The sequence below is a fragment of the Gopherus evgoodei genome, chromosome 3, assembly GCF_007399415.2.
Source record: "Gopherus evgoodei ecotype Sinaloan lineage chromosome 3, rGopEvg1_v1.p, whole genome shotgun sequence".
Taxonomy (NCBI): Eukaryota; Metazoa; Chordata; order Testudines; family Testudinidae; genus Gopherus; species Gopherus evgoodei.
The window spans coordinates 48316376-48329845 of record NC_044324.1 but is presented as its reverse complement, the minus strand read 5'-3'; the positions used below and the strand labels follow the sequence as shown (position 1 = coordinate 48329845).

The 13470-nt window shown below is 43.6% G+C and overlaps 1 protein-coding gene across 5 annotated transcripts in view; it reads right to left on the bottom strand.

The window, feature by feature from the left end:
- Window positions 1-13470, bottom strand: part of FBXO25 (F-box protein 25) — a 75674-nt gene that overhangs the window by 47327 nt on the left and 14877 nt on the right. For all 5 annotated transcript variants that reach the window (XM_030555538.1, XM_030555539.1, XM_030555537.1 and 2 more), the window contains exons 3-4: window positions 5239-5345; window positions 4106-4155 (exon numbers count right to left, since the gene is read on the bottom strand). In XM_030555538.1, the coding sequence (XP_030411398.1) occupies window positions 4106-4155; window positions 5239-5345 (157 nt within the window). The remainder of the gene's footprint in view (window positions 1-4105; window positions 4156-5238; window positions 5346-13470) is intronic.

Below are 13470 nucleotides of genomic sequence, written 5' to 3'. Positions count from 1 at the left end.
AAGGAACTGTGGGAGGTGGGGGGGGGGAGGGAATAATCTACTGAGTGTGATCATCCTATTTGTATAAATGTATCACTCTTGTATCTGAAACTAGAAATATGAAATATAAAACTCTGAGGCCTACTGTAATTAGGTAAAGTGTGGGCCATTAATGGTGGTTTGGAATCTTGATGACTCCCATTAACTAGGACCATTGTCTGCAAATGTCTGTGTTTTACCTGTAAGTCTTCCTGTATACCTGTGTGCTGGCAAGTGGGTAATGAAGTCTTGCAGTGACAGGGGCTCATGTCACCTGAACTGGAATCCATTTTTAACCTGGTGTCTTTCCATTGAGAAGGAGAGGGTGGAAAATCAGAGAGGGACAAAAGGATTCCTGCCTTATGCAAAAGATATATAAAGAGGTGGAAGAGAAAAAAAAGAGAGGCGCCATCATGCAGAATCCCCTAGCTATCACTTAAGCTGGAACAAGAGCTGTACCAAGGGAAAGAATTGTGCCCAGGCCTGGAAGGTGTCCAGTCTGAAAAAAAGAACTTACTGAAACATCTCTGAGGGTGAGATTATCTGTATTCAGTTTGATTAGTCATAGATTTGCACATTTTATTTTATTTTGCTTGGTGACTTACTTTGTTCTGTCTGTTACTACTTGGAACCACGTAAATCCTACTTTCTGTATTTAATAAAATCACTTTTTACTTATTAATTAACTCAGAGTATGTATTAATACCTGGGGCAGCAAACAACTGTGCATCTTTTTCTATCAGTGTTATAGAGGGCGAACAATTTATGAATTTACCCTGCATAAGATTTATACATGGTAAAATGGATTTATTTGAGTTTAGACCCCACTGGGAGTTGGGCATCTGAGTGCTAAAGACAAGCACACTTCTGTGAGCTGTTTTCAGGTAAACCTGCAGCTTTGGGGCAAGTAATTCAGACCCTGGGTCTCTTTGTTGGAGCAGACAGGGGTGTCTGGCTCAGCAAGACAGGGTGCTGGAGTCCTGAGCTGGCAGGGAAAACAGGAGCAGAGGTAGTCTTGGCACATCAGGTGGCAGCTCACACGGGGTTTCTGTGGCACAACCCGTTGCACTATTATCTTCTATTTCAGTGAAATTAAATATTTCATTTAAACAAAGTCATTATACAAATGTACTGTAATGACCTGGCCTAAGGGGGTGCTAGCATCCTTAAGGACTGTTTTATGTCTGTCTGTCATGTCCTGTCCAAGTTCAAACCTGTGTGTGTATTGTAAGGTTTTACGGTCACGCCACTGTAGCAGGAGGGGGGTTGGTGAGTTAGCGGTAGTTCAGTTGTAGGACAGTGGTGGTTAGCATGGGGAAATGGAGAACCCGGGCAGAGTGTGTGTTGGGGTGAGTGCGCGCGTGGGCTGGGTCGTGTACATGGTTCATCAGCCAATACCCTTTTGTCTCTGAAGGTGGTATGCTCACCCTGTGCAGGACTGCTGGAGAGGTACAGTGATAAGTGGGAGTGGAGGCAGCGGGTTCACGCTCATGTGCGAGCAAAGACATTATGTGTATACATAAGTAATACAACTGAAACACGCAAAACTGGAAAATAAAAACAATTTGGTGGAAATCGCAAATTCTGCATGAAAAATAAAGTTCCATGAGGAACATTATTCTGCACAAATTCTGCATTTGCAGCAGTGCACAATTTTATCAGGAACCATGGGGTAAGTAAACGTGTGCTTGTAAGTGCCTGGTAGCCTGCCTCACTACTACACCTCTGTTGTAGATATCAGTACACTGCTGTCACATCTTATGTCTGTACTGGCATTGTATGTGGCAGTGACAAGCAATAGAGTTATCTTGGCTTGTATCTTGAGATTAATTGTGTCACTGTGCTTACATTTGCAGGGTGCTGTAGGACAACTTGTCTGTTTGCTCTTGGGATTGTGGGAGGAAATAATTGAGGCCCATAAAATTCACTTACTGGCAGTAACCAAGCTGATGTAGTAGTGTGCCATTTGGCTCTCTAATCACCAGGGAACTACTGCTTTTTATTCATGCAATGTTTTGTTTTTACGTCTCTACATTAGCTGTTAGATGTGAACAGGGACTTAGGAGGCTGTTTTGGGGCTAGAGGAGATTGAGGTAGCAGCTTGCAGTCAGAAGTAGCATCAAAGCAATTGAACAAGGCCAAGTGGACATGGAGGTACGAACCGAGATGATTCTGTTTTTAAATGGCAGATAACCCCTACTTCTGGGTAGGAACACAAGCACACAATGTGTTCTGGTGGGAGCACATGATGATGGAAACATGGGATGACTAGTCATGAGTAAGCTGTGAGGCTGTCATGGAGGCCATGGATTCCATGACTTTCTGTGACTTCTGCAGCAGCCAGCAGCAGCAGTTTGAGTGTGTGGGAGGGGGCTCAGCGTTAGAGGGTGGAAGTGGGTGCAGGGCTCCCCAGCTCCCACTGGTATGGCCCTACAGCTCCTAGGCAGAGAGATAAGGGGGCTCTGCGTGCTGCCCGCACCCACAGGACCTGCCCCCGCAGCTCCCATTGGCTGCAGTTTCTGGCCAATGGGAGCTGCGCAGACAGTGCTTGTGGTGGGAGCAGTGCACTGATACCCTTGCCCTCTTCACTGCCTAGGAGCTTCACAGACACATGGAGCCGGGTAGGGAGCCTGCCAGCCCCACTAACCTTCCCCTCGCAGCATCATGTGGCCTGGCACCCTCCCACCTAACACTATAATTTCTCTAGTGCTGGACTCCTGTAACAGGGACAGCCCCGTCCATGACTTTTACTAAAAATATCCATGATGAAAATGTAGCCCTAGCCATGAGCCCAAAACTTTCACAGACTGCTGCTTCTGGGTAGGAGCACAAGTACATTATGACGGAAACATGGGATGACTAGCCATGACCCCAGAACTTTCACATGAAGAAACACACATTCATGGAACAGAGTAAGGTGATTCCCTGGCACTCAAGAGACAGAGCACCCAGATGTGAGAACGAATAATGTTTAGAAGAGTGTTTCTATTGCCCTGTGTAAACTGCCAGCTTCAGACTGTTGCAGATCTGTTGGCAATCAGATAAGATGCCGACTTCTCCCCTACTTCTTCAGTGTGGACACCCTCTAACACACTGTGCTCTTCCTGGGATGTTTAAGGGAACAGCTCTTGTGAATCGGAGACAAGCTTGTGGACCAGACTAAAGCCATCCTCCTCTGCCTCTTCCTCTCCTTGCTGGTGGGCTAGGTTACATCTCCGTGGACATTCAAATTCTGAACCCACACCCCTTCTAGCTCCACAAATGAGTCCAGGCTGAAACGGGTCTACGTGCTCCTCACAGGGCTGCTCAGAACACAGTCCATTTCATTGTAAAATGAACATGTTGCTGGGGCACTACCACACTTCTTATTCTTTTTTCTCGTCTTCCAATAGCTCACCTCGAGCCCCTTTATTCTCTCTCTGCACTGCTGTTTGGTCTGCTCAATCCCATGATCAGCCAGCAGCTCCTCAGATATACCTTTTGTACAGTCTGACACTCCTCTTTGTATAGTTGAAGATGTGGGTTTGGTTTACTTCAGTCCAAAGCTGCACCAAGATTCTGGTGCATTTGTAAGGCCAGAAGGCTGCATACCAATACATATGCTTCTTAGGGGCCACTGTTCTGCTGTTTCAAAACACTGGGGATAAGATAGCTGGGAAAACTGCAAGCAGAGTGGGACTATGCACTTTCTTGAGCAGAGGGAATGAAGGTAGACCATTTCTGGTCAGGGCTCAGGGAGATGGCAAGGTAGAACACATGAATAGGTACCCAACAGGCTTATCAGAATTAATTTAAGTACCATGGTATCTCAATTGTTGAGCAGCTACAGATACCCTTGTTTTAACTATGTTGACCTTGTGGTAGCAACATGTGTTAAAAGCTACCTTGTGGTCTGTCCTATTGTTCAGAGTGTGAGGACTGCCCCACTATAAGACTGTCTGAATGCATACTGTGTTGGGGGGGACTAGACGACTCAGCGTTGATCATGAGGATAGCATGCAGTGAAGATAAAGCTTAAGATGTGTACTTAAACACCACATGTAATCAGGCAGTAAATAAGGACTGCAAGACAACTTAGGACACTTACTTCTCTGGTGCTTTCTTTGTGAACATAGATCCATTTTTCACTATAAAAACCTAAAAACAAATAAATTAATGTAACAATTTTAACTTTCAGCACATTGGGTAATGTTTATTACATAAAAAGTTACACAAATGTATCATTCTTGATAAAACTCTGCAAATGAGGTTTTCTTTAAGATATTAAGATGAAGGCTACTTACAAAAGTTTAACAGAGCTGATGAATAAACAGTTTCAAAAGTCCCTAAGTGACTTAGGCACTTATGTGGTATAAAATTTTTGTAGTAAATTACACATACAAAAAACTAAACAAAAAGAAAATTATTTAGGTTGCAAAGCCAAGCATTCAAAAGTAAGGAAACTCCAGATTTTAGGCTGCATCAGCAACCTATATTCTGCCCTCTTGTGAGTATATATTAGGATACAGTTTTAGTTACATGATCACGTATTTTACACAGAGCCCCACCCTCATTCTGTGCACATACTCTGCTGTCTCCCCAAAAATAGTCTTTGCCCCAGGGTTCCCCCGTGTTGTCCCTCAATCCCAAGCAGTTTGTGCCCCCTCTTCAGTATTCTGTATGCCCCTTTCTGTCCCTCTATGCTCTGTCTCTTCAAGGATTGTGGATCACTGTATACCCCCCAGTATTTTTTTAAACCATTAAGTACCCTAGATGCTGTGATTAAAAGTAAAAGGGGGCGAAAAAAAAAAATAAAAATTCATTTTTCCAAGAGCTGTTTCACTACTGACAAGTTGAATTAAAATTACATAAGATTAGCACACACTTATAAAGGCAGTAACTAAAAAGTAAGTTTACATATTCGAAGAACCTCAGTTTAAAGAAAAACTTCCCCAGAAAAAGAAAACAAAAGCAGCATCAGTAGACTGATTATTAAAGTGATATCACAATTCACGAATGTAATTTCATCGGATCATCAAGATCTTATGCTCGCTGATTAATGATATAGTTTAGAAAAGCTGTACTATTTATGTATGCATTATTAATACTGAGTTTTTATAGAAGCAATACTAATAAGAATTGGTGAATTATGCCCTTATGAGTAAGCTTTATAGAAATATTTAAATACTTCAAAGTTCTGAAACATCCTCCAAACTAGAGCTAAAAGCAATCTAGTCTTACATTGTGATTTTGTGTTATTCCAAAAATGTTCTTTTTTCCTTTTCTTGGCTGCAAATTCACAGTCTTCAGTTCTGTATATTTCTTCTTCTTCATCATCAGTTAAGATGCTGAAATAAACACACATTTAATTAAAGAACCATCTAATGATAAGTATTTAACTATAGAGGGCTTGCACCTCACTCTGCCAACTGGAAATTCACAATTTAAAGAGAATATTATGTCAGGGACCTTAGCAGAGATATTGTCATGTTCAGCAGCTCCTGTCTCATTTTCATAATCGTGTAATATCCTTGTTTCAAATAAATAGCAGCTTCCATAGGAACTTCATATTATGGCCATATTTAAAACCTTAAAAAGTGTAATTTAGGAGGAGGAACTAATGAGGAGCCAGCACTATATGATCAAACACCTTTCCTCAAACTGCTATTGTGTGTGCATAGATCAACACTGGCTGATGGACTACAGTCTGGAAACCACTGCAGTCAAGGTTCTCAGATTCGAAGGACAGAAAGGACCACTGTGATCATCTAATTTGCCCTCCTGTATAACACAGCCCATAGAAATTCACAAAGTAATTCATAAAGCATCCAATCTTGATTCAAAAATTGTTTGTGATGGAGAATGCCTCATGACTCTTGGGGAAACTGCTTCAATGATTAATTACCCTCACTGTTAATAATGTATAGTTTATATTCAGTCTGAATTTGTCTAGTTTCAACTTCTGGCCATTAAAATAAGTCTCTGTTAGATTGAAGAGCCCATTAGTAAATACTTGTTCCCCATGTAGGTAAATTGTAATCAAGTCACCCCTTCTTGTTCTCCTTGTTAAGCTACATTCGGTCTACCGCTATAAAGCATGTTTTCTAATCCTTTAATCTTTCTTGCGGCTTTTCTTTGAAATCTCTCCAATTTATCAACATCTTTCTTGAATTGTGGATACCTGAACTGGACACAGTATTCCAGAAGTGGTTGTACCAACGCTAAAGAGAGAGGTAAAATAACTTCTCTACTCCTACTTGAGATACCCATTTATGAAATCAAGGATTGCATTAGCCATAGCATTGCACTGGGAGTTTATGTTAAGCTGATTATCCACCATGACCTCCAAATCTTTTTCAGAGTCACTCTCTTCCCAGGATAGAGTACCCTCTCCTGAATGCATGGCCTACATTCTTTGTTCCTAGATGTAGGCATTTACTTTTAGCCATATTAAAACATTGTTTTATTGCACCCAGATTACCAAGTGATCCAGATTGCTCTGTGCAGGGTATCTTCATTATTTGCCACTCCCACAATTTGAGTCATCTGCAAACTTTATCGATGATGATTTAATGTTTTCTTCCAGGTCATTAATAAAAATGTTAAGCAGCATATAGTAAAGAACCAATCTCAACACTCTACCATTTAAAACTACATTGTGACACCTATGAGTTAGTCAGTTTTTAATCTATTTAATGTGTGCCAACTTAATTTTAAATTGTTCTAGCTTTTTAAATCACAATATCATGCAGTACCAAATCAAATGACTTACAGAAATTGAAGTATATTACAATTAATACACTATTTCCTTTATCAACCAAGCTTGTATGATCCTCAAAAAAAAAAAAAAAAAAAGAAACAAGTAAAGACAATCTGTTTTTTCATAAACCCATATTGATTGGCATTAATTATATTATTCTCCTTTATTTCTTAACTGAGTCTCTCATCAGCCACCTCATTATCTTGATTGCGATCGATGTCATACTGACAGGCTTATAAATTACCTGGGTCATCCCATTTACCCTTTTTAAACATTAGCACAAAATTAGCTTCCTTCTGTCTTCTGCAACTTCCCTGGTGTTCCAAGACTTAGTGAAAGCACCATAAAATCCAGTAAGCTCCTCAGCCCGCTCTTTTAAAACTCTTGGGACACAAGTTACCAGACTTGCCAATTTAAAAATGTCTAACTTTGGCAGCTGCTGTTTAACATCCTGCTGAGATACTACTGAAATGGAAAGAGTGATATCATATGATTACATAATCTGTATCCCCCCCTAAATATAGAAGATAAATTTTTATTGACCCTTTCAGCCTTTTCTGCATTATTATTGATAATTCTATCACTTCCATATAGTAATAGACCAAAATAGAAAGCGAATCGGGCTCAACAGGTAGTGATCAATGACTCAATGTCTAGTTGGCAGCCAGTATCAAGCGGAGTGTCCCAGGGGTTGGGCCTGGGGCCGGTTTTGTTCAACATCTATTAATGATCTAGATGATGGGATGAATTGCACCCTCAGCAAGTTCGCAGATGACACTAAGCTGGGGAGAGAGGTAGGGTAGGGATAGGGTCCAGAGTGACCTTAACAAATTGGAGGATTAGGCCAAAAGAAATCTGATGAGGTTCAATAAGGACAAGCGCAGAATCCTGCACTTAGGATGGAAGAATCCCATGCACCGCTATAGGCTGGGGACTGACAGGCTAAGCAGCAGTTCTGTATAAAAGATCCTGGGGATTACAGTGGATGTGGTGGAATCTCCATCCGTAGAGGTTTTTAAGGCCTGGCTGGGATGATTAGTTGGTGTTGGACTAGATGACCTCCTGAGGTCTCTTCCGACCCTAATCTTCTATCATTCTATGAATACCATTGTTAGGATTCTTTTTATTTCTAATATACTTAAACTCCTTCTTATTGTTTTTAACTCTACCAGCCATAGATATCGCTGTGTCCATTTGCTTCCTTTATCAATTTTTTACAATTTCTACTCTCTCATTACTATCAACTTCCCTTTTCTTCTATTCATATATATTATTTTGAGGAAGGCCAGTAACAAGCTTTAGCACTCTAAGGGAACATGATCTCTTGCAGCAAAAAACGACAAGAATATTTTTTCCATTTACTAAGTGCCACAGAAATATAGTATACGACAAACACCATTGATACAGTTAAATGAAGCTTTCAATGAGGCATTTGTTGTAGCAGAGATTATCTGACTAGGATCATAACGTTAGTTGTTTTAGGCTGTCACTACAATATTGAGGAAAATGCTATTGCACTGGAGATTTTGGGGGGTAGGGTCGGATGGGGTTGGAGCAATCTAATTGCAAAGTGTCATCATTATCCTCAACAATGTATGGCCATGGCTACACTAGAGAGTTGCAGCGCTGGTGAGGGGGTTACAGCGCTGCAACCTAGGATGTGGCCACACTTGCAAAGCACGGCCAGCGCTGCAACTCCCTGGTTGCAGCGCTGGTTGTACACCCGGTCGAGCCTCGGGTGTAGGGATTCCAGCGCTGGTGATCCAGCACTGGTCAGCAAGTGTGGACGCCCACCAGCGCTTTTATTGACCTCCGTGGTATAAGGAGGTATCCCAGCATACCTTAGAAGCCTCTCTGATAATCATGCACACTCCACTGCCCTGGGCTCAGCTGACCCCACCTTTAAATGCCCCGGGAATTTTAAAAATCCCCTTCCTGTTTGCTCAGCCAGGTGTGGAGTGCAATCAAACAATCAATCAGCGACCATGCCTCCATGCCCCAGACGAGCCCCAGCATGGAACAATTCCGAGCTGCAGGACCTCATCAGTGTTTGGGGTGAGGAAGCTGTGCAAGCACAGCTGCGCTCTAGCCGGAGAAATTATGATACCTATGGGCGGATATCACAGTCCTTGCTGAGAAGGGGCCATGAACGGGACGCGTTGCAGTGCAGGGTCAAAATAAAAGAGCTGAGGAGTGCTTACTGCAAAGCCCGTGAGGGAAATCGCCGCTCAGGAGCTGCCCCCACAACCTGCCGTTTTAATAAGGAGCTGGATGCCATACTTTGGGTGTGACCTCACTGCCAATCCTAGGAGCACGATGGAGAGTTCAGAGCAGGGAGAAGTGGGGGAGGGTGTACAGGAAGCCGACAGTGAAGCTACTGGCATGGAGGGAGACACCCCAGAGTCCCAGGAGGCATGCAGCCAGGAGCTCTTCTCAAGCCAAGAGGAGGCTAGCCAGTCGCAGCAGCTGGAAGTTGCTGGTGAGGAAGAAGCTGCGGAGCGTGCTCGGGGTAAGCAGGTTTTTATGTTTTGGGAGAGAACGGTTGGGGTTATGGCTGCCTGCATGCATGCCTAAATGTGGAATAGCCCATTGATTTGCTCTATCACATCTCTGTAATCTGCCTTGGTAATTTCTTGAAAAGTTGCAGCCAGAGCATGCGCAATGTGCTTTTGCAAGTTTATAGGGAGAGGTCCTTGTCCCGGTCAGGCTAACTCGTCCGATCCACTGTGCAGCGAGGGGTGGGGGGACCATGGCTGCACACAGGCAAGCTGCATAGGGGCCAGGGCGGAATCCACATTGCTGTAGAAGACCCTCCCTCTCTTCCCAGGTAACACGCAGCAGTGATATATCTGGCAGTAGGAAACCCTGTTGAGAATTTAGGGATACTTGAGTGCAGGGCGCTAGGTTCGCGGTCCCCCCCCAGCCCCGCGGTGCGTTCCGGTCTCCCCACCCCCTTCCAGCACGTAGCCAGCCCCGCGGTGCGCTCCAGTCTCTCCCCCGCCTTTCCAGCAGGCAGCCAGCCCCGCGGTGCGCTCCGGTCTCTGCCCCCCCCTTCCAGCAGGCCGGCAGTTACACGGACTGCCCCCTCCCCCCGCCAGCAGCTCGCCACCTTCCTGTTCACTACTGTCCCCTGTGCAGGACACCAGCTACCTCCTGTACCCAGTGCAAATAAACCCCAGTGACCCTCCCAGGTGCAGTCGGGGCAGAAACACCCACCCCATTGCTTGCCATGCCTTCGCTTCCCTGGCCTCTCTTTGTTATGTTAGGTATGTGGGAAGGATGCTACAAAAAGTCTAAAATCTCCTTCACTGTATGATAATAAACAATGTAGCCTCTGTGTATTACATGTTTCTATCTATGTTTTTTTTAGTGACCTTGACTAATGCAGCCGGATCACCGCCCTCACGTCGCTTGCAGAAATTGAGAAAAAAATCCGTGAAAATCAAAAGAAGAATTGATCAAAGCAGTTATGATTCACTACAACAGAGAAAGTAGGAAGACGCAGGAATGGAGAGAGAAAATGTATGAGTGGAGGCAAACAGAAAGCAGGAGAAAGGAATTGGCTACCAAAAAAAACCTCAAAGCAGATGATAAGCCTCCTGGCTCGCCAAACTGAGTCTTTCGAGTCTCTCGTAGCCATGCAGGCAGATCTGTACCGTGGAAACCCACACCCCTCCCAACGCTCTCTTTCTTGTTCCCCAGTATTTGCACAAAACATCTCTTTCTCCAGCAGCCAGTTTCTTATTACCCCCAGCTGCCCCCAACACCTGTACGATCACCTACCAGCCCTGATAACTACAATTCTTACTCTGTGCACTCCACCCCCATTACCCTGCAGCATAGTAATCCTGAAGTGCAGCAGACATTGAACAGTAATCCAAACAGGACATATTCAAACCTCTCAATGTACAGTCCACCACCCTAACCCCCCTGGCCTTTTATGTACTCTACTTTGAATAAAGGATTTTATGGCTTTTACAATACGTTTTATTATTGCAGGAAGTGGTAAATATTGTACTCCAAGGTAGAAAGGAGCACAGCAAAGGCACCAAACATTACTGTTGACTCTCAGCATCAAATTGCTCCCTTAAGGCACCCCTAATCCTTGAAGCCCTTTCCTGGGCCTCTCTAGTAGCTCTGCTCTCTGGCTGTGCAAATTCATCCCCTAGGCGTCAAACCTCGGAGGTCCATTCCTCACTGAATCTTTCACCCTTCCCTTCACAAATATTATGGAGGGTACAGCACGCGGATATAACAGCGGAGATGCTGCTTTCCCCCAAATCTAGCTTCCCATAAAGACACCTCCAGCGGGCTTTCAAACGGCCAAAAGCACACTCCACAGTCATTCTGCACCGGCTCAGCCTGTAGTTGAACCAGTCCTTGCTCCTGTCAAGCTTCCCTGTATACGGTTTCATGAGCCATGGCATTAAGGGGTAAGCGGGGTCTCCAAGGATCACAGTGGGCATTTCGACGTCCTCTACTGTGATCTTGCAGTCTGGGAAAAAAGTCCCGGCCCTCAGCCTCCTGAACAGGGCACTGTTCCGAAAGTTGCGTGCATCATGCACCTTTCCAGGCCATCCTGAGTAAATGTCAGTGAAACGCCCACGGTGATCCACAAGCGCTTGCAGAACCACGGAGAAATACTCCTTGTGATTCACGTACTCTGATGCCAGGTGGGGTGGGGACAGAATAGGAATATGCGTCCCATCTATTGCCCCTCCACAGTTAGGGAAACCCATTTGTGCAAAGCCATCCACAATGTCCTGCACATTCCCCAGAGTCACAGTTCTTCTTAGCAGGGTGCGATTAATGGCTGTGCAAACTTGCATCAGCACTATTCCAACGGTAGACTTTCCCACTCCAAACTGGTTCGCCACCGATCGGTAGCTGTCTGGAGTTGCCAGCTTCCAGACTGAAATAGCCACCCGCTTCTCCACTGGCAGGGCAGCTCTCAATCTCGTGTCCCTGAGCTGCAGGGTAGGGGTGAGCTCAGCACACAGTCCCATGAAAGTGGCTTTTCTCATCCGAAAGTTCTGCAGCCACTGCTCGTCATCCCATGCTTGCAGGATGATGTGATCCCACCACTGAGTGCTGGTTTCCCGAGCCCAAAGGTGGCGTTCCACGGTGCTAAGCACGTCTGTTACTGCCACAAGCAATTGAGTGTCTTGAGCATCAGGCGTTTCAATATCATTGTCTGACTCCTCAATGTCACTTTGCAGCTGAAGGAATAGCTCCACTGCCATGCGTGATATGCTGGCAACATTCATCAGCAAGGTCCTCAGCAGCTCAGGCTCCATTTGTAACAGAAATCTCAGAAATCGCGCTGCAGACTCACAATGCCGCCAAACTGCTCGGAATGTGCAGCAAAGCACCACGGGGTGTTGGAACAGGAAGCGGAAAGACCCGCACACTTCCTCCCACTTCCCACAAGCCACAGCGCCAAAATGGGACGAGGTGCTCTGCGGGATAGCTGCCCACAATGCACCACTCCCAACAGCGCTGCAAGTGCTGCAAATGTAGCCACACTGCAGCGCTGGCCCTACACAGCTGTACGAACACAGCTGTAACTACCAGCGCTGCAAAACTGTAAGTGTAGACATGGCCTACATGTCTGCACTGACATGTTCCTATGAAGTAAACAAAAAGGAGAATATATTTTTTTTTAAATACCAAGCTTGTTTGAAATGGGAAATAAATTTTAGTGAAGTATTTTGCCTTTCACATAGTAACTTTGTGTGTGTATGTGTGTGTATATATATATATATATATAAAACAGTAAGATAACAGTAATATGGAAACATGTACTGTAATGGATCTTAAAGTCTATTCTTGAATAGTAATTCACTACACAGTTAAGCTTCCCTGCCAAAAAAAATTGTTGAAGTGTTTGGTAACAACTAAAGCAAGTTTTATATCCCCAAAATCCTGGATTACTTTTATCTTCTCTACAATTAATGAAAGAACTGTCAATAGGGTGTTGGGAGAAAACACTGTAGACCCTGTAGCTGAATTTTTCCAAATTGATTTTTCAACTAATTTTTTACAAAAAAAGTTGTATCTGCTCTGCTAAATGCAAAGAATAAAATGCTAATACAAAGTAAAGAGGTTTGTAACACAATGCACATTTTTATGCCTTGATCTAAGTGCTTCATCCACTATTTGAATACATTTTAACACAAATTACAACACATATCTATTGTGCCAAATTGTGATTTATTTTAAAGCAAAGGTGTTACAATTATGTCTAAGACACAGAAAACTTAAGACAGTGATACAATTCCCACAAAACAAAGATATAGAGTTATTTTGCAGAAGGGAAATTTCTGACTGAAGGGTATTTTTACAAGACTACTGCTTAAGAAAAACCAGTAGTTGTTTTTACCTTTTAAGGTAGTAAATCCTTCTTGGAGAGTGATCAGATGAGAGACGCAATACATATCAGATAATTGCTGCTTTTAAAGTTGAAAGTTCAGACCAAGTGCAGAATTTATTGCCTGATTTATTTAATTACCCACTTATTTTACAGCCAATAATGTTGAACAGTAAATCACATGAGACTGTTTCAGTCAGTCATTCAAGAGAAGAAACTGGAAATGTAATATTATACATTAATGTCAAAACACACATAAAAACCCGCATAGTTTAAGTTATGCAAGTAAGGGAGTAAAGGTATTTACAAATAAACAGATTTAATAAAATATCTACCTTATTGA